Below are 26,923 nucleotides of genomic sequence, written 5' to 3'. Positions count from 1 at the left end.
TATCTTCCTGAGGCTGTTCTTTAGGGGAAGGCCTTGAGGAACAGGCACTGATGGTCTCCTGAGATGAATTCTAGAGAGCTCACTGTTGCCAGGAGGAACTGGCTTTGGCGGTTTGCAGTGGAACAGCACATTTAGATTGCTGTGGCCTTAGACCTTGGCAGACCTCGGGAGTGGGGCCCTGCCAGAAGCCAGCAGAGCTGGCCCAGGGTCGCCTCCTGGCAGGTGAGAGACTAGCAGCCTTAGGAATTCTTTTTACATTTAAAAAAACCCCCTAAAATATAGAAAAAGTAAAAAAGTGCAGCTAACCATAAAATAATGTGGGTACTTATCATTCAGAATTAGTAAATATTACCATTTTTGTTTTATTTATATTTTTAAAAATAATGGATATGAAACATTTTGATAAAAGGGAAGTACCTTTATACCCTTCCCAATTCAGTTCCCCTCCCCATAAAGGCAACTAACATCCTGAAGTTGTTTGTATCTTTTCTGTCTGTGTTTTGACATTTTTCCTATATATGTGTATCAGTAAATAGTAGAATTGTTTAAGGTGTTTCCAAAAGTTCATGTAAGTGTTATCATATTGTTTGTTTCTTTTCTGTATCTCATGTTTTTTATGATTTACTCTTATTGATATATGAGATATCCATCCTAATAACTGTACAGTGTCCACTGTATGAATATACTACATTTTGTTTATTTAGTCTCCTATTGATGGACATTCAGATTTCAGCTTTTCTACTTTATAAAACACAGTGCTCTGTCAACATCTCTGTAAATATGTCTTTTGTGTATATGTACCAAGAATATATTTTAGGCAGTGGCTTTCAAATGTTTTTGAATACAACCTATATAGTAAGAAAAATGTTTTAAGTCTAGTGTGGCACCCGCCTGTGTGTGTATGTGTGTGTGTGTGTGTGTGTGTGTGTGTGTATAAAATATTTTCCTTTTCCTTTTGTTTTTATATACATATACTTTTTTCTGTTTTTAATTTTTCATTTTTATATACATATAAATTTCACTGAAGCAAAAATTTTATGAAACAGCCCTTAACATTATTATTATTATTCTGAGGTTTTCCTTCTATGTTGTATATATATTTCCCTAACATAAACATGCTGGTAAAGAAGCATTAATTTGATTTTATAATATTCTAATGAGTCATGAATTGCAGTTTGATAAACCTACTCACATGAATTTGTTAATACAATGTACATATTTTCACTTTTCCTGGAAATTACCAAGTTGATGTCCAAAATGCTTCCACTAAACTATATTCCCACCAGTAGTATATAAAATTTCCTGTTTTTCCACAGTCTTACAAACCTTTGCCTTTGACAGACTTCTTGGTTTTGCCAGTCTTTATTGTTGGTTGTGAAACTTCCACAATTATTGTAATAACCAATCAGACAGGGATTGTCAGTGGATGCTGAAGTCATTATCTAAATAGTGTGGGGTAACAGGATATCGATGCATATCAAAGCACCCCCACAAATTACTTAATACTTTCACAGGGTAAAATAATACCTTTAAAATGGTGAGAGATGGTATTCTTTATCTTATCCAAGTGATATAAGGAACAGTGGGACAGCTTTACATGTCCCCCTCCATAATACAGTATAAGAACAGAGATAGCATTGAAACATTCTGCAAAAAATGTTTAATCTGAAGTCTAGACCTAACATCCAGTTTATAGGAAATATAAGAGACTAGAAGAAACAAGTTAAACTCACTGTGAGAAAAAAATGTGACCAACTCAGAATGTGGAATGTTCTACAAGATAGCTGTTCATGACTCTTAAAAATAAATAAATAATGCCGCGAAGAGGGAAAGAGTGGGGAGGGGAGAGGGTTATTATGGAATAAAAGCAACTAAAGAGACATAAAAGCAAAAACGTAATGTACAAACCTTGATTGAATCTTGATTTTGAAAGATTTTTTAGGACAACAGGAATATCTGAATATGGTCTGGATATTAGCTGTTTTGGAATTACTACTAATTAGGATTGATTACAATAAATATATGTAAGTGGGAGAAAAGTGATTTTCTATCTCTGTCATTCTGTTTTATTAGTTGAGGTTCTTCAAGAAGAGCTTTTTTCCTTTTTAAGGATCACTAAGGATTCAGATTATTCAGTGTGGTATAGTCAATTACATTCATTATTCTCTTTGGTGCTAAAATTACCCCAAATTTGGGCAGTGGGAGGTCCTTTAAACCCAGCTCCTTTGTTTTTTCGACACATCCCTATTTGTCCTTCAGCATTTTTTTGTTTTGTTTTGTTTTGTTTTCTGGCACTATTAGGAGCCCCATATTTATCTTTCACGAGTCCTGCTCCAGGCCCTGAAGTCTACCATTTCTCCGAGGAGGCCTGTTTTTTTTTTTTTTCCTTTTTTAAGATTTTATTTTTAGAGAGAGGGGAAAGGAGGGAGAAAGAGAGGGAGAAAAACATTCAGTGTGTGAGAGATACATTGATCAGTTGCCTCTTACATGTCCCCAGCTGGGGATCTGGCCTGTAGCCCAGGTGTGTGCCATGACTGGGAATCGAACCGGCAACCTTTAGGTTTGCAGGACAGCACTCAGTCCACTGAATCACACCAACCAGAGCTTGTAACTTAAATTTATATATTTAACTTATGTTATAAGTTAAATAGGATTTCAAGTTAAATAATTTGAGTTCCTTTTTAATACTCTTACAGTATAATTTTATTTCTACATTAAAAATTTTTAATATACATAAATAGCATTTTCCCTTTTTTTGATATGCATACCTATGAGTTTTAACACATACATAGATTCTTTTAAGCATCACAACTAAAATGATACAGAAGACTTCAAAGAATATTCTCATGCTATACCTTTGTCAGTTATAAATTATTTGATTTGATTATTTTGTGGATTTGTTTATCTGTCTTCACCACTACAGTGTAAGCTTAGTGAGGGCTAGTGTGTTAGATTGGATTCTCCCAAGAAGCAATGCAATTGATTTATTTGGAAACCACCTGTAAGGGAAAATGCAGACTGAGATGAAGAGGCTGGAAGAGCTGTCAGACTGCCTTACAAGTCTGACCCCTGTGGAGGAGAGAGAAGGAATATAGGAAGTCTTAGACTGCAGTGCAGTTCTTGGAAAGTTTTGGAGAAGGACATAGAGTCCTCAAGCCAAAGCTGTAGTCAAAAGAGTCTTATCTCCCTCGAAGAGTCTTGTCTTAGTATTCTTAATTAATCCTTGGCTGGGTTAAGTGTGGAGAAGGCCCAGAGGTGGTGATTAGTTTAGATCTGTGGTCAGTTAGTAGCTACTTTTTTTTTAAGACATGTGTGAATGTGTCATGTACAACATCGCAAAAACAAAAATATGTGGCTAAAGGAAGAGTAAGGCAGAGAAGACAAGAACGTGGTGCATTGCAGAGCTGATATACTTGTACCAGAAAATGTAGCTGGTCATACAGTGTTTTGTTGGCTAGCGGAGAGGAAAAGAAGACTTTATCTGGATTCTTTTTGTCTCCCATTCATTATTGGTTAAAGTTAACCCCAAAGAGCATTTAACATTTTCATGTGATGTCTGGCTACCCTGAGCAGCCATTGGTGAAGCCAGATTCTATGACAATACAACTGCCATGGTCAACAAGCAAGTAAGTAGGAGCCAGCAGCTTTCTGAATATCTGTAGCTTGGGTGTGAAGAGGGTTCTGCAAATCTTGTCATCAGGGACTACAGGAAAGCTCTGTGTGGGAAGCTAGCAATATGCAGTATAAGCACTGAGGGAAGACACTGTCTTGTTTTGGTCTTGGAGGCCTTGGAGATGGGAGGAAGCAGGATGAAATGCAGAATAGTCTGAATGTCATCACTTGTGAAGGCTGAGTCGGAGCTTTATCTGCCTTTGTCCAGTGGAGATGGAACCAAACTGCCTCTAGGCAGGGGTCTAAGAATGTCTTCGATTTTTGTCATAGTTTTTACTCAAAACATTTATTCTGAAGTGGTTCAAAGCATCCCATTGTGATGTCACTTCTCACTCCTTTCTAGAGGCATCTCACATTTAGATTGTCCTAATTATTTTATTTGTTTAAATTCTTTCTACCCTCATGTATGCACAGCCACCTTTTTACATTGTAGAGGCCAAGCAGATAGTTCCTGGATACAGTCAGATGATTAGTCATTTTTGGCTGGAACAAAAGACTTGGGATCTTCTAAACAGAAATTACTTCTCTTCATAGTTTCAGACTGCTCAGTTTTCCTTGTGCTGTTATGGGGCAGAAAGAGATCCAGATAGCTCTCTGGCCTCTTCTTATAAGGTTACTCTCATTTGTCACAGGCACTTATATTTTGCTGCTTTGGCACGTTGGCACGTTATGATGATAGTAGAAATGACAGGAGTAGCAATGAGGCACATTCAATGTTGAGTGTGCCTCTTGATTGCTGCTCCTTCTGACCCTTTTAGGGAAGGATGTTAGACCTTTTTATCCTACTGAACAAGTCCACTTACGTCTTTGAAGAGAGGAATTCGGTTCTTTCTGTCTGTTGAGCAAGTTCAATTCAAAACAGACGCAATTCAAAGCTATGGTAGCTTGATGCTGAGTGTAGTTCCTGGGGGAGGAGCTTGGCAGTGCCACTCTCGCTGCTCAGGGTGCCAGCGATTCACTGCAGTGTTCAAGTAAATACCCCAATTAGTGGTTTTGCCCATTTGCAGAGCCAAGACGGTGGCGTGGTCCAGTCAGGGAATGCAGCAAGGTAAAGGTCTGCCTGATTTGAGTCCTCAAACAAAGAGCCTTCCCAGTGTTATATCCTGGTCTGCCTCCTTGCCCAGGCAAGGTTGCTGAGTTAATAACCATTTGAAAAAGATATAATGGGTATATTTTGAAGGCAGCCACAGGTGGGCTAGCACAGGTTCTGACACAAATAACGCCTCTTTTATTACAAAATCGTAAGCATGTAATTCTGTAATATAACAGTATCACACTCAAGCACACCATAAGACATTTTAGGTGAAATGTTCAAATTAAACCTATAAATTATTACACCCATATTATTACCCTACCAACCACACTCAAGCAGGCCTTACTTCTGCCGGACCCTGTATTTTGTTCACTGATAAACCTCCAGTTCCTCAAAATTGCACAAGGTATATAATAGGTACTCAATAAAATATTTGTGGACCGAGTTCCAAGTGATTGTACGAAGACATTTTCCTAGGTTATTTTTATTGCTTCTTTACATCTTAAGCCTGAGAGAAAGTAAAAAAAAAAAAAAAAAAAATGCAAAATTAGATAACAATTATGTAAAGGACTGACTTTGTGTCAGACTATTCATATGCAGCTTCTCTGTTAAATCTTCCCAACCAGCTATCAGGTTATTTATTGTTTCAATTTTATAAATAAGGGAAGAAACCAAAGTTCACAGTTTTGCAAGTCCTTTGTCCCAAATTTTGCAGCTGGTGAGTGGTAGAGGTGGGATTTGTACCCGTATTGACCTGGCCCAAAGGTTGCAGTGCCTCCCAAGTGGCTCCTTTCCCAGGTGATTTTTTTATGGGTGTACTTCCATATTTCCTTGATTTGCTGCTAGCTGCAAAAACAAAAACAAACCAACAAAAAGTCATGAAAAGAGTTAAGGTATTTTTCAAAATCCATGTAACGGCAGAAGGATGTGGAGAAACAAATGTGACCCAGAATGGGTGAATGGGTTTCATCTTTGTATCTTTGATTTATTTTGTCTCTGTTGCTTATAAAGAAGCTTAGTTTTTCCCTCACCTTTGTATGCTGCAGTAACAGGACACAGAACGGCTAATATTATGCTTTTGTTAAAGTAACAACAATAGCAATGACCGCTAACATTTAATCAGCATGATGTTGATTGCTTCAGTTGCTTTACTTGGGCTATTTCATTTAACAACCCCCGCCCCCCCCATAACAAAACCATGTGAACTTGAAGTGAAGAGGTAAAATGATTTGCTCAAGGCACAACTTATTTACTAATGGATCTAAGACGTACTTAGCTTTCCTTGATGCCAATGTTCTTTGTATCTTACTAGAGTTTATTTGTAAATCATCCAAGCCAGTTTTTCTTCAATGATAGGATCCCCAAGAAATCATGCAATTAGGATTTTAATGTTTTTTAAAAGTAGTTTGTATATAGATTTGGATTTTTCATGGAGATCATTAGTTCTCAAAGCAGTTTATCTCACTGAACAGACTGGAATAGTGATGAGAATCCATGTTCTAATTTTGGTAAAAGGCTAAAGATTTATACAGTCTGAAGAGAAACCAGAGTATCCATGATCTAATTTTAGACCTACCACTTTGAGGCGAACTTTCCGCATATCCTTTTCCTATTCTATAGACAGAGTAATCCTGCCTGCCCTCTTTACCTCCAGGGTTGTGTAGGTGAACTAACACGTGAGAAGCTACAGTTTCCTAATAATGATGCTTGGTGGATAGAATGGAAGCTGCTTGTTCTGCCGCCTTCGCCTTCTTCCTATCATCTGTCAGGAGCACACCATCTGCCCTGAACAGTAGGCCTGGCCTTCCCTGTTCTTACTCTGAACACAGTGAAAAGAGCTCCTTCTGTCTATTGCTTTCCTGACTTTTTGGTACGTTTCCACTACTTTGTTTTCATTTAACTTGATCATGATATCCTTCTATTTCTTTTACAAAGGATTTTAAAATCTGAATTTCATACTGTCCTTAGCTCTCCTACTATTTCTTTTTCATTAGGATTATTTGCACTGATCAAGCCTGAATTCCTGGTTCATACCTCTTCACGTCTTGTACCATCTGTTTTTCCAGTCATCTTTTATTTCTGAGCTTTCCGCATACATGAGTATCTCCTGTGAGTCAGGCATAATACTAGGCACCATAGAATGAAGAAAAATCACATAGGTCCCTTAAGAAATCTAGAGGCTAGAGGAGTGTTTGGCTTTGGCTTTTAGCATTGCCATCCAAGGACTATTAATCATATAGTCTCATGCTTATGTCTTTGCTAATAGCTCACATTTATTGAGTGATTTACTCTGTGCCAGGCACAAATCTAAAGGCTCTATCTGTTAAACCCCATTTAATCCTCACAACACCATGAAGTGGTACTTTTATGACTACCGTTTTGTATGTTAGGAATCAGAGGCACAGAGCAGTTAAGTAAATTGCCCAAAGTTGCGTAACTAGTAAATAGTGGGTTTGAGATTTTAATCCAGGTAGTCTGGCTTCTGAGCATGACAGGGTATGGCTTTGATCTGCATGCTGTGTTTTATACCTAGGATGGCGAGTAAAATCCCAGAAATTAATTTTATCATGAGGCGATATTTACACATGTCCATACCCCTGGGGGAGAACAATTAATTTCATGTGTGGGAATTTCAGAGGGCTTCAAAAGATGACTTGATGCCAGGTCATTCATTCAGTGCTGGATGCTGGAGAGAGAGTAGTGATTATGACACACATAGACCCTGATCTTCAGGAGCTGACATTCCAGTGGAGGCAGATAGGCCATAAACAAGCAGATCAATACCTGTAAGGTTAGGTGGTGATAAATGCTAAGAAGAGGAATAAGTACTGATAGATAAGTAGATAGAGACTTTCTGTGTATGGGGGCGGGGTGCCTTTTTAAACAGAGAGTGCTTAGGGAAGATCTGTCTGACAAGGAGATGTTTGAGTAGAGATCCAAGGTGAAGGAGTGATCCAGGTCGGTATCCAGAGGAAGAGAATTCCAAGCAGAGGCAGCCAAGGCACAGAATGCTGAGTATGTTCAAGCAATAGAAGGAGGGTCAAGAGTGAGTGGTCAGAGGTAGGAGAGGAGTCCATAAAAGGGGGTTTGGACTTTATTCTAAATGTACTAGGAAGCCATTGAGAGATTTTAAACAAGGAAATGACTTGATTTGATTTTGGCTATTAAAAGTAGCCATGGTTATTCTGTATAGAATATGCAGTAAGCATGCACAGGCAGAAATAAGGAGAATAGTATGGAGTCTTTTGTAGTCCGTATTAAAGCTGGCTTGAACTGAAAATCAGTGGTGGAGATGATGAGAAGTGATGAGAGTCTGGGTAATTTTTTGAAGGTACAGCTGACAGATTTATTGGTGATGTGAGAGACAGGAGTCAAGAAGGATTCCAAGGGCTTTTGGTCTAAGTATTAGTAGAATTACTATTTCCTGAAATGGGAAAATCAGCGGTTTGTTTTTGTACATATTAAATACAGGATTCTTTTTAGATAACCAAGGGGAGATGTTGGGCAGATGGTTGAATAATTGAGTTATGTTCAGGTATGAGCTCTGGGTTAGAGATAGAAATATGGGAGTTGGCAGTCAGTATATGGGATTAAAAGTAAAAGATCTTATTTAGGAGAGCAGTTTGAGGTTCACAGTAAAATTGAGCAGAAAATAGAATTTCCATTCCTTGCCCTCACACCTACATAATCTTACCCATTATGAACATCTTTCACCAAAGTGGTACATTAGTTATAATCGATGAATCTACATTGACACATTATTATCATCCAAAGTCCTTAGTGTACATTAGGGTTCACTTTTTGTGTTGTATATTCTGTGGGTTTTGACAACTGTATAAAAGTCATGTATCCACTCTTACAGTATTTCTTATAAAAGTTTTACTGCCCTAAAATTCATCTGTAATTTGCCTCTTCTCTAACCACTGGCAGTCGCTGATCTTTTCACTCTCTTTATAGTTTTGCCTTTTCCATAATGTCATCTAGTTGGACACATATACAGTATGTAGACTTTTTGGGTTGGGTTCTTTCATTTAGTAATATTCATTTAAGATTTCCTCATGTCTTTTCATGGTTTTATAGCTCATTTCTTTATTTTATTTATTTATTTCTAGAGAGAAGGGAAGGGAGGGAGAAAAGGAGAGAAGCATCACTGTACAGTAGATTATCAGCAGTTTCATATGGTTCACCCTAATAGTCTTAAAGCTTAATTGGTTTGTGTGTCTTGTTTTCCTCAAGGGCAGGGGCCAGAACATGTATGTCTTATAATTCCTTCCAAGACCTGGAACTGACTGGCCAAATCAAAATTACTTAATAAAGTTCTGTTGACCAATGAATTTGAGCTGTTCTCAGAGCAGTTAGCAATTGTGATCCATCAAGTCTTACTGTGTTGATCTCTAAGGTCAACTGTGTTCTGAAATGCATTGGGTTTCTCCATCCTCCATGAGTGACTTGCATCATTGCCACATTTACCTTCTTCTTAGGAATCCTTGCTGACTCCTTGGCTACTCTTGATCCTCCTAGAGTGTTTTGTGTAGTCTGCAGATAATGGGATGCCTGTGTCCTGTGAAGTTTTTTGAGCAAGGAAGAATAGGCTAGCTGAGGGCCCAGAGGTCCTTCAGACTCTAAGTGTGTGCAGCAGAGTTGTTAGCCTACGAATTTGTAGTTGATTCTGTGGATCCAGACTTTTTAAATTTATTTTTAGGGAGAGGGAAAGAGAGGAAGAGAAAAATCAATGTGCAAGAGAAACATTGATTGGTTGCCTCTTGTGTGCCCCCAGCTATGAACCTGGCCCCACAACTCAGGCATGTGCCCTGACCGGGAATTGAACTGGTGACCCCCCAGTTTGCAGGCCCATGCTCAATCCAATGGACCACACCAGCCAGGGTACATCCCAGACTTTTAAAAGGCACTAACCAGTACAAGAAAATTTAAGGTTTGTCGTGAGGTTGCCAACTTTTTATTTTGCCAAATAAAGGTATTTAAAATAAGTATAGTTACGTACTTTTTATAGTTAATGGTCATGATATGATATTCAAAACATACAGGAGGATATGCATTGAATAAATTAACTTTCATACTTCCTTTCCAGTTTCTTAACTATCCAGTTCCCCTCCCCAGAAGCAAACTGGGTTGCTTGATCTTCCTTCCAGAGGTAACCCAGGCATTTCAAAACAAGTATGAATGCATTCGCTCTCTCCATTCCTCCAAACAAATGGTAGTATAGGGCCTGGCTGGGTAGCTCAGTTGGCTAGAGAGCTGTCCCAATATGCCAGGGTTGCAGGTTCAATTCCCCCTGGTTGGGGCACATACAAGAACCAACCAATGAATGCATGAGTAAGTGGAATAACAAATTGATGTCTCTTCTTTTTCTTTCTAAAATCAGTAATTAAAAATTTAAAAAAATGGTGTGTTCAATAGCATTTTGCATCTTGAGTTGATTTTTTCCTCCACTTGTCTTAGAAATCTTTAAAAATCAGTACATAGAGAGCTGCCTCATTCTTTTTAATGGCTGCATGCTATTAGTAAGGATATGAAAAACATTTACCACTGTTTTAATTAAAAATATATTTAAGCACCAAGAAGTTAGAAAGAATGTGATTTTTGTATATAGAAAAGTTCTATAAATTAAATAAATTTAATTTTGTGAAAAATTGATTTTATGAGTTGGTCCAACAGCCTGTGTTTGAAAATTATTGCTAGAGATAGTAAACCATTACAGAAAGGGCTTTGAATGGGAATGTGTTAAGGCAGGTTGTATTATTTTAGGGAGGCTTAGTAGTCTCTGGTAGGCCAAATGAGTGATAGGGCAAGAGAAATATAATTGAGATATCTATGTCCTCCACATTTTACACTACACAGGGGAAACCTCTTTTGTCTCCCACAGTTGTACTACTCAGCTCATCAGATCTTGCAATTAGCCGATCTGCTGTCAAGACATCTTGTATTTATAGCAGCTTTATGCCAGTTGGATTAGAGTAGGGAGACTAGTCTCAGGGCTGTTTAATTCCTTCAGTTAGTATTTTTTTAGCAGTTAATATATGCATGGTACCATAAGGAATTTTGAAAAGCATACCCGATCAGTCCCCTGTGAGAACTACCCTCATGAAGAGATACAGGCCTAAACTTGGAGAGTGACTGAAATTGGAATGGGTAGCTGGGTTTTTTTTTTTAAAGGCTTGGGATTGGAGAATTGACACGACGCAAGACCTTTGGGAACAACAGTAAGAGTGGAATTCCTATGGTGAACCTTTATGGAAACCTTAATATTTGCAGCCTACTGTGATAGATTAACATCAAGCAAATTGCCTTAGACTATACTAGTGTAGGATTGAGGAAGACACAGTATATAGACACAAGCAGCGGGCCTGTTTATTTAGGAAAGCACATATTTATTAGCACAGTGGGTACTAGGTGCTAGATACAAGAAAAGAAGAAAATAGTGCAAATCCAGGGTGAAAGGAGAAAATATTGGTAGAACCTCAACTTCGTTAATCTAGAATAGCAGTCTGATTAATTTACAGGAACATTTGCGTGCAATAACTATATTTCTTTATTTTTAGCCATTTATTTTTGGAATGAGCAGTAGACTTAATATGGTTGAAAACTGAAAAATTACTAAAAAATATACTGCAAAAAATCTCCTTCCCACTTTTGCCCCTTCACGTCCCCATACCCAGTTCCTCTCCTATCAATCAGGTTTAAATGCTAGAAACAGAAATCATTCTGGGTAAAAGGATTTAGCACAAGAAATTGGGTACTTAAAAATTGTTGGAAGGCTCAAGGGGCTGCCCTTAGAGTATCAGTCTGAAGGACCCACCAGTGAGGCTGTGATCTAGAGATCAGGAAATCACTACTGCTACTTCTACCTCCACCCCTGCTGTTTGACACTTGCAGGAAGCTAGTGTCTAGACATTAGCCCCTTACTACTACAAACTAGCACATCAGTATCACCTGGGAGCTTGTTTAAATATGTGTCCCTAGCCCCACCTACTGAATCATAAACTGCATTTTAACAAGATCTCCTGATGATTTATATTATAGTGCATGAAAGTTTAAGAGGCCCTGCACTGGGGCTTTGGGCCTGGCCACTGAAGTTGCCGTGATTGCCAGTTGTAAGGGAGTCAGGGAAATGGAGTTGTTGGTTTTCTCAACTCTCAGTCTAGAAGGAGGGTGCAGTGGAGATTGAAAGAGCCCATTTACTGAACTGACCATACTTCTACAAGTAACCATTGTTAGTTTCTTGTGTATCTTTCCAGATATTTTATGCATATTTAAGCATATTTGAATATATTCTTTTTAATTTTTAAAAAATAAATAACTTATCAACACAGTGTTCTATACCTTGCTCTTTTCATTTAATAATTCACCTTGGGAGAACTTTTCATGTCATGACATAGAACCATCTTGTTCTTTTTAACAACTACATGATATTTTGCTACATGGACTGCAAAATTATTAAAATTGAGGCTGTCTGATACAATCTAGGTTGAACGGCCATTCTCATTTATTGGCACATGTGAAAATCTACTTGTTAAATGTTTACTTCCTGTCTCTTTTGTGCTCAGGACTTATGTATCTGTCATCTTGTTTAACTTTCATTATAACCTAGTGTGCTTGGTATCCTTCCTCTACTTCACATGAGGGAACTTTGTAAGGTTAATTTCATAGTTCATAAACTAAGGAGTATCAAGGCTGGGATTTGAACCCCATGTCTGTTAGCCTCCATAATTTGTGATTGGACACAGTTATGCAGAGCCTTTAAATGGTGGGCTTTATTTAGTACTTTGGTGATCTACTCCTTTGGAAAGAGGTTTGGAAGGGTATTGTTTTAGATATTTTGGGTGGGTGTTTAAAGGCATTTCAATTTTTTTTTTCTGACTCAGGTATCCAGCTCACATAGAAGATATTGACTACGAAGAAGGAAAAGTACTCATCCATTTCAAGCGTTGGAACCATCGTTATGATGAGTGGTTTTGCTGGGACAGTCCTTATCTACGCCCTTTAGAGAAAATACAGCTGAGGAAAGAAGGCTTACATGAGGAGGAAGGATCTTCTGTGAGTAATAGACCTTGGAAGTTCAGTAATGAGCTGTGTCAGCCATTGGGTACTTTATATTCCAGCCTTTGATTTTCAGTGTGAAAGTCAGTAGCAGCTGGGGACCAATCTTTATTTAGGCCTGTAGGTTAACCCTAAGATCCCCAGGGCTCCCGAGGCCCTTAAAGAATCCCAGTTGTCATCTGCTTGAATGATGTTATTAATGGGATCACTCATAAACTGACTTGGTTGAAACCTCACTGATGATGAATGGGGACCTTATCTCTTTTACACCACTGTATACCTTTAGGTGATTTATTAAGCTGATCTACCATTTGGGCATTTATTAAGCAATCATTCCGTGTGAAGTACTGTGGAAGCTTCATATCAAGATCTTTTTAAAAAAATTTAATTTATTGATTTGAGAGAGAGAGGAAGGTGGGGAAGAGAGAGAGAGGGAAATATTAATTTGTTGTTCCACCTGTTTATGCATTCATTGGCTGATTCTTGTATGTGTCCTGACTGGGGATTGAACCCACAACCTTGGTGTATAGAGGTGATGCTGTAACCAACTGAGCTACCTGGACAGGTTCAAGGTCTTTTATAAGCCCTTGAAAAACTTGGAATTGATTGGACTCTATTTCCATTTTTAAATTTCATCACTATGCTTGGAGCTTTCATTGACTTCAGAATTAAGGATGTGGTAGCAGTTTTGAGTTTTTTTAAACATACACTGAGACATTTGTAGAGATCCTGCTACCTTTGGATCTGTCAGCCCTGGGTTGTTTTCCATTTTAACCCTGACCAGGGAACTTGATCTCTTGTTAGTTTTTTATTTTTTGTCCCCCAATTTAAGATTGTTTACTATTGTCCAATTTAATTGCTCAATATTTATTTTACAAACTGTATCAATGTAAACTGTGTACTGGGAAAACAGGATGAAATATTAAAAGTGAATACATGTTCTTTGGCAAAAGACCTTTTTAAAGTGTGGATGGGACTCACTTTCAAGGACAGGATAGAGTTATCTGTGCTGTGCTGCACTGCCGACACTTCCTAGGAGGGGAAAAGTCTTGTGTCCAGCCCTTTTGTTTTGACTCCTAGTGCTGAACAGCAGAAATAACTTCCTTCATTCCAGTAGCTATCTCCCTTCCCACTCTTGTGAACTCTAGCCTTTTATGAATTCTGGTACTGTGTGTGTCCTGTGAAATTGGATTGGTAACAGGATTTTTTTTTATGTTTTTTAGGAATTTCAAATAAATGAGCAGGTCCTTGCTTGCTGGTCTGATTGTCGTTTTTATCCAGCCAAAGTCACTGCTGTTAACAAGGATGGTAAGGCATTTGAGTTGTAATTGTTTTTACTCATGACTTAGGGAGGGAATTTGATATATTAGAGTTTGATCGTGAATTTTCAGTTTGTATTTATTGCCTAGGAATTCTCTCTCTTCCAAGTAATCACTATGTCAGGAGTTAGGAAGAAATTACAAATGGAGAGGAAGCCAGGTTAAATAGGGGAGTTTGGTTCTTTGATTTCTAAATTTTAATCATTGTTTTCTAAAGTAGTCATGGTTCATCTGTCATTCTGCTGGGAAGTGTATGGATTCTTGCTTTCTAGGAGTTCCTAATATAATTGATTAAATAGGTCTCTAATATTCCTTTTACTTACTTATGAATAGCCTAGAAGTGAAGTGAACACCAACAAACATTTCTTAAAAATGAGCTTTGTGGATGTAAGGTGATTGAGGGAGGTCTGTAATATCCGAGTTGCTAGTTGATCGGGGTGCTGGGATTTAGAGCACTGAGTTGGGATACCTTTGCCAGAGTTTAGAACATGTGAGGAATCAGGACAAGGACTGTGACCAGTAGAATCTCATTTTGCTAGTACAAAGGCAAGAGGAGGGAGGTAAGATGTATGGTCAGCATTCTGACAGGACCCTGACACTGAGACAACAGATTCTGGGTTCAAGTGATACCGTTTTGGTTTGTTTTTTTAAATAGCATTTTCTACCAGGATGTTTATGGTTTGTCCGTGATTTCTGTAATGAATATTTAGGGTAATCAGACCTCTTAGTACCATTCATAGGGGTGACTGCAAGGCCAGATTGACTATTCTTTCCTTGAAGTTATTCAGGTATTTATTTATTCAGCACTCTGCTAAATGCTGGGCCTTGGGCTGACGAAGTTTTGAGAGAGAATGGGTTGAAATGGTCAAAAATGAACATTCATTTGCATGTAGCAGAAATTTTAGTTTCTCTATTGTTATATTCACCCACCCCCACCCTGCAAGTTGTTAGACTGTTGTGGGTTAATGGATGTAGGTTCAGTCATGTGCCAGATGGCAATTATCCTTGAAGTACAGTCCTTTTGCCTCAGGCCTCCAAAGCAAATGTGTATCTTTTAAGTTGCTTAAGCAGCCCTGGCTGGTGTAGCTCAGTGTTTTGAGTGCTGGCTTGTGAACCAAAGGGTCACTGGTTCAATTCCCAGTCAGGGCACATGCCTGGGTGGTGGGTCAGGTCCCCAGTAAGGGACACCCAAGAGGCAACCACACACTGTTGATTTTCTCCCTCTCTTTCTCCCTCCCTTCCCCTCTTTAAAAATAAATAAATAAAATATTTAAGGAAAAAAGTTGTCTAAGCAGTTACTGATTCTCCAGTTTGGTTGAAATAAGTATTTTTGGATAGTTTCTTTTTTTTAATAAAGATTTTATTTATTTATTTTTTTAGAGAGAGGAGAAGGGAGGGAGAAAGGGAGAGAAACATTGATGTGAGAGAGAAACATCAGTTGCCTCTCATATGCACCCTCATTGGAAACTGAACCTGCAACCCAGGCATGTGCCCTGACTAGGAATTGAACCCGCAGTCTTTCTGTTTGCAGGACAACGCCCAACCAGCTGAGCCACATTAGTCAGGGCCGTTTTTGGATAGTTCCTTATTTCCTTAAATTACTTTTATAAGCTTGTGTTCAAAATAAAATAATGTTGTTACTTTTCATATGTATGGCATTTCCAAAAACTTACCTTAAGGGAAAGCTTGTATGTTATTAAACTGCCTCAAATCCTTTTAGTAAAAGATATAGTTTACCTTTTCATTCTCATTTTCAAGATTAATATTTTTTCTTCTGCTTTTATTGTATTTAAATCATGACATGAAATACAGGTGTTATTCATGCATATAGATATATTCCTCAGTCTATTAGGTTGATTTATGCTGATCAAGCCATATTTTTCCCCCAGAATAATATCCACTGGTGTTTTTTCCCTTGGGTAAATGGCTGCCCCTTAGATCAAATGAAAATTGTGGATAATAGCATGGGTAACTGTATAGGTAAGGGAGGTAGCAGAAAGGAAGCAACATTTCTCTTTTGTTCCTGTGATGTCTTAGAGTCACATGGAGGACAGAAATGGGGTGAAGAAGACTCAATGAGAGAGTGGCAAAGGAGGGGCGGATTGAGGAAGAGGGGCCGGGAGCCCTGGGAGCTGTCTCACAGAGGGGTGGGGGGTATCTTGGTGGAGGCAGTAAAGGCATCTAATATCTGAAGGGCTCAGAGTTTGGCATTCATGGATTAAAAAAATAAGAAGACCTAGTTCAAGGCAGAATGAGGTGTTGAGATAGAGCCACCAGGATGAGGCAGGGCAAGAGCCGATGGTGCAGATAAATCATAAGGGAAGTGAGGAAGGACCCCTGTTCACAATTAAGGGCGGGGGGAGTAGGGGGGGTGGGGGGATGGGGTGTGTGTGTGTGTGTGTGTGTGTGTGTCTGAAATCTTGAAATAATCGCTTAAAGGATAAAAGCCATTGGCCACATTGTTGTCCACAGTTAATTAAGTTTTTGAAAAAAATATTTTATTTGTTTTTAGAGAGATGGGAAGGGAGGAGAAAGAGCGGGAGAGAAACATCAATGTGTGGTTGCCTCGCGCACCCCTACTGGAGACCTGGCCCACCATCCTGGCATGTGCCCTGACTGGGAATTGAACTAGTGCCCTTTGGTTCGCAGGCTGGCACTCAGTCTACTGAGCCACACCAGCTGTGGTGTTAATTAAGGTTTGAAAATGTCTTTTAAACTGGAGCAACTGAAGCTTTACAAGTTTTTTTAAAAAAAAAACTCTCTTCAGTTTGTTTCCTCCAGGAGCTAAAATTATAGGAGGGAGAATCTTGAAGTAATGTCTGTTCCTAAAACAGTTATTTGCTGCCCTAATATATAGGTTCTATAAGCTCTGAATTCTGTCCAGTGAATTTTAATTAACTGAAGAACATCGAAAATGAGTGGAGATTTTGGCCATAACCTGTTTTTCCTTGTTTTTGAGCCTCAACTCTTGTATTATGTTGGTACCTTTACTGGTTCTTGAGACTTAAGTGGAAGGGGGAGGAGAGGAAGAACGTGGGGGGAGGGGAAGTCCCTGAACGTCAGTGGAACTGGTTGGGTGGTATTATTGCCAAACCATGGATTGTGAGGGGAAGCTAGCCTTTCTGGGAGCTCAGATGTTTTGAGATGAAATAGTGACCCTTAGGTGCTGCCTTTGGGTTAGATTTCATCCATGGGAGCTGGTATGCAGTTTCTAGTTCATCATGATTCAGTCTAGCAATTGCAGGGTTGGAAAGGAACAATCCTGGGCTCTTTTTCATTCTTTCATTCTCTGTTATTTTCTGCTCTGCCTCAGTTTCACGTGCAGCAGGGATCACCACAGCTTACTGGCGCTGTGAGTAGAAGGGCACCTCTCCTGGCAAGATGCCCTTTTATTTCCTGTAAAAGACTGTCTTGTTGGTGCTGCTGAGAGTAGGTCAGGGATATAGCGAAGTCATACTCTGTAGATTCACCTTTGGAAGGCTAGGTCTGGTTTTCTCGTTACTCTTAACCTCTCTGTTGGTTTTGCTGAGGCTGATTATTGACTGAGAAGGCTGGTGGGTAGGGGCTCTAGCCAGAGTGGAGAGCAACAGCTGCTGGCATTTGGCGTCTGGTATGATTGAATTACAACTAAATAAGCAACTTTAGAGTTTCCTGAGGGAGTTAGTTAGCACTTGGAAACTGGGGAGGGCAGTGCCATGCTATTCAGCTCTCTTCACCTGGTTCTTTGGCAATGGTAATTAAGCATCATTTAGTATGAAGGTAATCACACCTGGTAGCCTTATAGACCCTGGGTCTGTGTTGTAGTAAAAGATGGGATTTTGGTTCCAGGGAACCTTTGTTCAGAAGCCATCTCTGGTGAGTTGATCTCAGCTCTTTGCTTGGGGCTGCTCAACTCCCCCCTTTTTTTTTACAGTGGTGATGGCAGAGGCACTTGTCTGTTAGTGCTTTGTTCTACCAGTTGCGGAGGAAACTGAAAGTGGGTTCACATTTACAACAAAATGAGGAATTGTTCCTTCATGTTGATCTGTGGTTCTTTAACTTGAGTGAGCAGGCTAATCAGGTCCCTTTTCCTTAAAGTTAAATGCATATTCTTGGGTCACATTCCTGCTCCGCCCTTCCTCTTAGTTCAGTCTCTTTGGTTCATTGACTGAGTCTTTGTTTACAGCAGGAAATCCTATGGAAATGGTCTTATTTCTAGAGTCTCTTACTAGAGCAGTTACTGTTCTTTTGTTTTCATTATTCTGTAACTGATCCTACATTTAAAATGCAGGGGTATTGGGCCTATGTGAACAGCTTTGCACAGAGATAAAAAGAAAGGTTTAGGCCTACGTAATAAGTGCTAGTTTGGCTTTTATTGATACTTTCTATGGGGAGAGGGGTTAGTGCTTCTATTTTAAAGTTACTTGGATAATAATCATTAAAACTACTATTGATCCTTTGCTCTGTGACAGTCCCTTTGCTAAGCACTTTCCATCTCTGATCAGCCATGGAAAGGTTGTTGCCATCAACTTGATCCTCATTTAACAGATGAGGAACTAAGCTCACAGGAGAAATTGCTTGAGGTTACAGAGCACAGACAAATGGTGGAGCTCACATCTGAATGGAGGTCTGTGGGACTGCAGAGTTCCTGAACTGCAGTTCCCACAGTATGAGGCTGCCTCTCTGGAGCAGGAGTTGTCAGTGAGGGCAGTTGTTCCCTGGGGGAATGTGTGTGCGTGCTCCTGCACGCATGGGCCTGATACGATGGTAGGATGGGTGTAGATGGTTTGTACTTTCTGGAGCCTGGTGTCTCCATAGTAATGACTAGAGAGGAGTCTCTGGTTCCAGTTCCTGCTCAGTGATACAGGCAATTAACTGCCCTTGCCCCGGAGTCATTTGAGCAATTAAAAAATGAAGAAGAAATTGAAAAAAAATGAGCACTTTTTGAAATTGTTGGCCATGGAACTCAAGCCCATTATGTAAAAATTGCCAAAAGGAAAAGACAGAGAGAAGGGAAGGTGTGTCTGCAAACATGTACCTATCCCTCTGCCCACCCGCTGAGGCATATCTTGAGAAACCACGTTTGTAAACTTGAGCCTCCTATGCATGGCGTTGTCGAATACTCTGACTCCTGGAGAATGAGTAGGATAAAGTCCCTGAAGTTACAGTTATGGTAGATTTCAAGAGCACCAGAAGTCAGTCCTATTCATAGTGACCTGTGTATCCCTATTTCTGTGGTACTAGAGAAGATGAGCTTGCTGTGCATCTCCATTTTTGTTCTTACATACCTTCTGCTATTAACTGACTGCTATAAGGTTGTCTGACATGCTAAGTTCTTACCTCCCAGAGGGGTAAGTCCAGGAAGCTTTGTTTTACCTGACAGTGTAAGGACGGGCTTCTTAAGGGAACCTGAGCCAGGAGGCCTTTGTGATAAAGATGTACTTATTTTGTTGAATTCTGTCATTTACATGTTATTTGTTAGATGTTATTAGTGGCCATGGGAGAGCTTTATTGTTAGCCATCCATGGGAAGATTCCATAGAAAAACACTTTTAGTTCTACATGAAACCACTAAAATATTGTAGATTTGGGGCCCCTTTGTTATCCATGGGTTGTTTTGTTTTGTTTCCATTGATTTTTTTGAAGACCAAGTTAGGCTGTGTGCATGATCAAGGGAGACAGTTTCAAGATGATCCCTTGTAGCACTTTGGAAGTAAAAAGGGGCAGGACCAGGATATTGCTATCTAAGGACAGTGACCCCTGAACACCTTTGGCTATATAGTTTGGGTCATTTCAGAGTGGCCAGTTTTCATCTGGGTTTGAACTATAGGCTGAGGGACTTGTGGGGTGGAGGGAGAAGAATTGGTCAGAGGTCAGCAACAGGCTTGGATTCTAATTCTAGCTGTACTTTAGACTATGGAATTCAGAGCACAACCCTTCATCTAAGGCATCCTTTTTGAGTCTGCCATAAGGAGTAAGCTTCAAAATTGACCTCATGTAGCTGAAAATGTACTGTTGGATAGCATTATTTAATGTCTTTCTGGATGTTTGAAATGTCTGTAAAAATGGACAGTTTTCATTCTGCAACTGATGCTGAACTTTTGTTGTAGATAAAGTAGTTTAAAGTGTAGGCTTGGGTGGTTTTTTGGCACTCTTAATATTTAAGATTTCATGAGAATTGGGTGCTTTAAAGCCTCAGTACCCCTCTCCTGTGCTGACCAGAGCTCCCATAGTTGCTTGAAAAGCATTGCTTGTCATCGCTCTGGTGGTTGCCAACACCCTCACACTACAAGCAGGAAGACAGGAACCCAGACCTTTGTTGTAAGTACTTATCAATCATTGCTGAGCTGCCCATTGTAGAATTCTTTACCATAGCCTGTCATCTAAATTGCTTGTTTTAACCATCCAAGCATATATATCTCATTATATCTAGCCTGTATAATAGCCATTTTCCTTCAGTGTTAGTGATGCTTGTGATAAATAATCACCTGTATTTTGTAATTACCCAGGAGTAAAGATCAGTTGGTAATTACTGATTGTTTACACAAGCGGTTCTCAGATTTAGTGTGCACTAGAACGCTGAAGGATTTGTTAAAACATACATTTTTTTCAAAAAGATTTTGTTTGTTTGTTTTTAGAGAGAGGGGAAGAGAGGGAGAAAGGGAGAGAAACATCAATGTGTGATTGCCTTTCACATGCCCCCTACTGGGGACCTGGCCTACAACCCTGACATGTGTCCTGACTGGGAATCGAACCAGTGACCCTTTGGTTTGCAGGCTGGCGCTTAATCTGCTGAGCCACACTGAGCAGGGCTAAAACATACATATTTCTGTTCCGCTCCTAGAGTGTCTGATTTACTATGTTGGGGACGGGGCTGGTAACTTGCATTTCTAACAAAGTCCAGGAGTCACGGTTGCTGCTGGTCTGGGGACCGCACTTTAAGAAGCAGTGGTCTGCAGTGAGCCAGGCTGTCTGTGAGAGAGAAACTGGTGTGAAATGTGATATGTAGCCTTGGAGAGCCTACCTTCAATTTGGAATCTGCCTTCTATATTAAAGTAAACCTAAATATGTGTGAGGACAGGTGCCAAATGGGTCTTTGAGAAGCTCAGAACAGGGAGAAATCTCCAGTAGCTAAGAAGTCAGGAAGCTTTTATAGAACTATCATGGTCTTTTGAGCAGTGGGTGCTTAAGGATCAATGGGTGGCATGTTCCAGGCAGGAAAACAATAAAGATATGGATGCACTTTCAATGGGTTGCATGTAGCTAGTTACTTTCAGTGGGTGAGTATTGTATGCTGGTAATGAGAAATAAGGTTTGACAACTAACCGGGCTCAGATTGCATGGGACTTTGAACACTAGAGAGGCAAGCTTTCAGTAGCAGCTGCTAGCCATTGACAGGACCCTTTTTAGGACTGGAGGAGATGTGGGGTGTAGTGGGGAGACAATGTTTAAGAAGGAGTTAGCCAGCCAAGGCTCTTCCTGTTAGCCCTCTTTTTCTCCTAGCCCTTCGAATTTCTTTTTTCATTCCATGTTGGTGGGAAGTTGGTCCTGAAAACTGACAATGTTTATCAGTGTTAAACTATTACATGATTACCAGTGGTTCACTGGTAATCTTGACAAGATCAACTATGATTCTTTTTAAATCTCTGTGACGAAAAAGGGGAGGACATAGTGGGTTCTAAGATGCAGAAGTTTGATAGTGTTGGTTTGGGCAAAACTATTGAGAACTTTTGTAATCAGTTGCCTTATTTGGGAAGAAAGAGTATTTGGAGTTCCAGCTTCATTTTTATTTTAATTTATTTTGTATTTTATTTTACTTAATTTTATTTTGATTTTATTTATAGCAGAGCATGATTTTTGCTCGATGTTTTTTCCTAATGGAATAAAGTTGACAATGTATCAGGCACCGTTTAGTGTTTTGGCTGAGTTTCTGTTTTTAAATATCATAACATGAAGGTAATTCATATGGGTATTGATATTAATGTCATCCCTGAAAACATGATATCTTTAGCAGTCATGTTTCTTTTAAAGTTTAAAAGCTATTACTATCTTTAAGCTCAGAAAATAAAGATTAAGTAATAAAAATTAATTCACCAAGAAATAAATCTGCATTTTTCTCAGATTTTTAATTGTTTTACTGCTCTTTGTTCTTGGTCTAAATTCAGTACAAGTTTTTAAAATTTTATTTTAATAAAGCATCTTAAAAAGGAATTGTTTTTTGATGGATTTTGATCTATGTAGATAAAAAGAAAGGCATGCATACTATTATCTTAGACATAAATAAGACTGATGTGAGTCTTAAAGACTTTTTAAGTTTTCCTAAGTTTATTATTATTGTTGGAGCTCTCTTGTGTTTCATGAAACTGGAAGTTAAAATCATGATATCTTCTTGAATTTTAGGTACTTACACTGTGAAATTTTATGATGGAGTAGTTCAGACCGTCAAACATATTCATGTTAAAGCTTTTTCCAAAGATCAGGTGAGAAATGTGGTTTTGTGCTTTGTGGTATGAATAATGCTAACACTGTAGTTTTGTTTCTCAAATAATTACATTTGTTTGTGATTGCAAAGTCTTTTATTTCCTCCATCTGACATGATTTCACCAGAAAACAATATGCACATTTTCAGAAATTGTTAATATTTGTCTCTCTCTGCCATTTCCTTGTAACACAGATTCTTCTTTTTAAAAGTACCATATACTTGGATACCATTATCTATAATCTGTATTCCTCGTCTTTTCTTCAAAGTGTCTAGTTACTCTTTTTTTCTTTCTCCATGTGCCCTGCCCCCAAAGCTTTACCCATCGCAGGAAACTTGAATTGCTTGAAAAGATATAGAGTATGTTTTCTCTTCATCTAACTTTGTCTTTAAGCTCAGGACCATGCCATGGTGGTTACAGAGCTACAGTTGGGCATGGATTTGGCAGTCACATGTGCTAGATGTACCTGGGTTGAAAATTTTGTTTTCTCTCCCTGGCATCTATTTGCCTGAGCATGGGACCTGAGTTTTGATATTGGAAATATAGTGCACACAGATACAGGCCATCTAGAAGTGTTGCCTGCTTCATGATTTCCCCCCTGCCCTTTAGTCTTTTTAATATTTGTGTTTTCATGAAGTAGTTGAGGGGAAAGAGATTAAAATTTGGATATTGATGCTTTTTAAAAACTCTTGATTGTTACTGTTACTCACCTCTTTGATGTTTGTTGATGTGACAATATTTGGTGATGCCAGGACCTGTTGTATTTTTTCTCATGATGATCAAATGCTTCTCTATATCAGATTTTGGTAAATACCTCTGTACATGTATTTAACAATTTCAATGGATAATAGTACATGATAATGTTTAAAGGTAGCCCTAAGACGTTTTTGCCTTTGACTGTTTTTCTGCTTCAGAAAGTTGACAGAACTATAAAGCTTTAGCTCTGAAGATGTTTTCTGTTTGCTCATTTGCCCCTCAGACATCTGAAGAGCAACACAGTACTTTAAAACATTATTTTGATGTTTCATTTGACCATTTTTGTGTGTAGTTCATGAAATGAGTTAATACAGATAGAGGACCATATTAAGAACTTGTCCAGAATTGTCAGATTGTATCCAGAGCCTCCCCAAATGGAAGCCCAGGGCTCCAGAAAGCAAATGTTCAACAGTTTATTCTGCTGTACTCCATAAACTGATTGCCAGCACTCATGGTGCTTTGGCTTGGTGCTGGGCATCGTACCCAGGGTGAATTTTTGGGTGCTTCACTTCTCAGTTTCCCAGATGCCTCTTAGCATCTGACCTCATCTCAGACCTGGCAGGTGGGCAAGCACAGTCCGATGGCACCTGTTTGCTCCCCCCCCCCCTCAGAGGACAAAGTAGTTTGGGTAAGTGACTTCTCAGCTCTTTTGACCCTAATAATCTAAGGCACTTACAAAGCAAAACTTCTTAAAAATATCCATCTGACAATTCTTAAAGCTTTTATAATATTAGAATAGATTGAGGTTTCTTTTATAGGACCACACTGTCTTAAATGTTTTGATAAACTGTATTTTAGGAACATTTATCTTTTTTTGAAGTTAAAAAAATAATACATTTGCTATAGAAAATTAAAGTACAGAAAAGCACAAAGAAAGTAAAAACTATCATTCTGTCATCTACTGTTCAATTACTGTTAACTGTTCACATTTTGATTTGTATATATATCTTTCTGTGTTTTTAGTTAAATATATATTTCCTTTCAAAGTTGGAGTCATGTATTGTATTACTGTGCTCTAACTTTTAACAAAATAACATTTCTTCAAGTTTCTTTTTTAAATATTTTATAAAAGATTTTACTTATTTATTTTTAGAGAGAGGAGTAGGGGGGAGAAACAGAGGGAGAGAAAATCAATGTCGATGTGTGAGAGAAACATCGATCGGTTGCCTCTTTCACACTCCCAACGATGGGTGGCCTGGCCCGCAACCCAGGCATATTGTTTTGACCAGCAATCAAACCTGTGACCTTTCAGTTTGCAGGTCAATGCCCAACCCACTGAGCTACACCCACCAGGGCTCCCCAGGTTTCTTAATACTGAATGCAAATGCAGCTTTTAATGGCTATGTAGTATTCTGTAATATGTATGTAATCCTACTTTGTGTAACCAATTCCCTAATGGTCATTTAAGGATATTTGTAAATCTGGGTGCCCAAGTCTGATTATTTTATTAGCAGATTTTATTTCTAAGAATTCATTCTAGTTCAAATTATAAACTTAAGTCTTTTGACCCAAACTGCCACCCTCCCTGCACCCAAATAGTTGAAGTTTATATTTCTGTCAGAAGTTACTGAGGAATACTTTTTCTTAAACCTGACTGCTTTCAGAAAATTCTGGGGACTTGAAGAAAAAATTTCCTTCTAGGCCCTCACAACAGAGATCCTTATTTATTATTTTTCCCTATGGGACAAAGTAAACCTTTACTCAGTGAGTATTTAGGCACTCTTTCCTACTTCTGGCAAAGATCTGTGTGCCTAGTGCATCCTAGGTGCAGGGGATCTCATATGAACATGGTATGGTGAAGGTTGAAGTCTTGAAAGAGAGGTACATTGTACAAATAAACTTAACTGTAGTTTTGGAAACTCCAAAGCTTTCAAAACTGACTTTATTATGAGACAGTTATAGTAGGACACATGATTTTTAGGATGAATCTTAAAGTAATTTAGGAGGAACTTCTTCCTGATAGATTAAAAACTCAGTAAATAGCTCAGGAACATAGTAGGTAGCTTGTTGGACTGAGCACAGCCTTTACCCAGTAGAGGAAGCAAAGGCCCTGTTTCTGGGTTGGAAAATCTTTACAATTTTCCTGTTCAGCCTCTAGTTATCAGTTTGAGTTCTACTCTGCAGAGAGGATCAGGATCCACTGGTACACTAAGCCAGGCCTATGAAAGGCCCTGGGTCAGCGTAATCATGCTTGGGATGAGAGGAATGGGACATGAAGGCATTTTCTTAGAAAGAATTGCTTTCCACAGTAGGTCCCTGGAGTAGGTGTCTGTCCCTTTAATTATTTCTTAGTGACTTATTAATCGTAAGGGAGATAGCTCTGCCTCAGAAGGAATTGAACATGACCACTGTTTTCTTTAAATTTAGGATTGATTCTCAAGCCTCAGAGTATGGGTAGATATTTTCAGTGGCGACCATTATGTGACTTGCATATGTCCTTTTATTTCTTTGTCTTCATAAGTTTGTAAAAAACTCTCTGATTTTATATTTGCAAGTAATCACAAGTGTGTTTCATCGCTATTTTGCTTATTTTAGAATATTGTGGGTAACACTAGGCCTAAAGAAACAGATCACAAAAGTCTTTCATCATCTCCTGATAAACGAGAGAAGTTTAAAGAGCAGAGAAAAGTCACAGTCAACCTGAAGAAAGACAAAGAGGACAAAGCCTTAAAGACAGAAAAGCGACCCAAGCAACCTGATAAAGAAGGGAAATTAATCTGTTCTGAAAGGGGGAAAGTGTCAGAAAAAAGCCTTCCTAAGAACGAGAAGGAAGATAAGGAGAACATTTCAGAAAATGACAGAGAGTACTCTGGAGATGCTCAAGTGGATAAGAAACCTGAAAATGACATTGTGAAGAGTCCGCAAGAAAACTTGAGGGAGCCAAAAAGAAAACGAGGCAGACCCCCTTCCATAGCTCCTACTGGTGAGTTTCCCAAGTAGGCTCTGCAGTGGGCAATGCCAGTGTTTTTCTGTGCCTCCTTGTGGTTCTGTGCCTCAATCCTTCATTTTTGCGGCAGACTTTGAATTGTTCTATGATCTGAAAACATGTCATCTGAATTTTAAGGGAAGCATGTATCTAGATCAGTGATTTTCAGCCTTTTTCATCTTATGGCACACAAACTAACTACTAAAATTCTGCAACACCAAAATATTTTTTGCCAATCTCACAAAAATAAAATAGGTATAATTTTGACTCATTCACACTGGATGGGTATTGTGTTGGCTGTTGTCACTTTTTAATTTGACAATCTAAGGGAAAGGTCCGTGTCCCTGACCTAAGTAGTCAGGTATTGCGTGTTTTAAAAATTCTTATGGCACACTTGTTGAAAATTGCTGATGTAGATGAACATAAGTTGGGAAACATGTCTGAAACTGAACTTGGGGGAGAGGGGTAGAAAGTTGCTCACTACATGCTTCAACTTACTTGATAAAACCTAATAAGCTAAGGCCTTTTGCTTGTACCTAATGTAAATGATCTCCATTTAAGTAACTTTAATAGAGCCTTGGATCAGGAAGTGCAGTTTTTATGAGACATGAAAGAGGAAAGGAGAAGTAAAATAGGTGTGCATGTCTGAAGGAGGGTTACTGAAGGAGATGGGGTCAAAGACCTAGAGAGACATGAGTGCA

The 26,923-nt window shown here is 38.9% G+C and overlaps 1 protein-coding gene across 1 annotated transcript in view; it reads left to right on the top strand.

The window, feature by feature from the left end:
* Positions 1 to 26,923, top strand: part of PHF20 (PHD finger protein 20) — a 102,845-nt gene that overhangs the window by 21,290 nt on the left and 54,632 nt on the right. The window contains exons 3-6 of the mRNA XM_054573821.1: positions 12,589 to 12,760; positions 13,987 to 14,071; positions 22,461 to 22,540; positions 25,832 to 26,219. Coding sequence (XP_054429796.1) covers positions 12,589 to 12,760; positions 13,987 to 14,071; positions 22,461 to 22,540; positions 25,832 to 26,219 — 725 coding nt within the window. The remainder of the gene's footprint in view (positions 1 to 12,588; positions 12,761 to 13,986; positions 14,072 to 22,460; positions 22,541 to 25,831; positions 26,220 to 26,923) is intronic.

This window comes from Pteronotus mesoamericanus, unplaced genomic scaffold (assembly GCF_021234165.1).
Source record: "Pteronotus mesoamericanus isolate MK-2021 breed Mesoamerican mustached bat unplaced genomic scaffold, CSHL_Meso_final contig_25, whole genome shotgun sequence".
Classification (NCBI taxonomy): Eukaryota; Metazoa; Chordata; class Mammalia; order Chiroptera; family Mormoopidae; genus Pteronotus; species Pteronotus mesoamericanus.
This window is presented reverse-complemented; position numbering and strand designations above follow the sequence as displayed.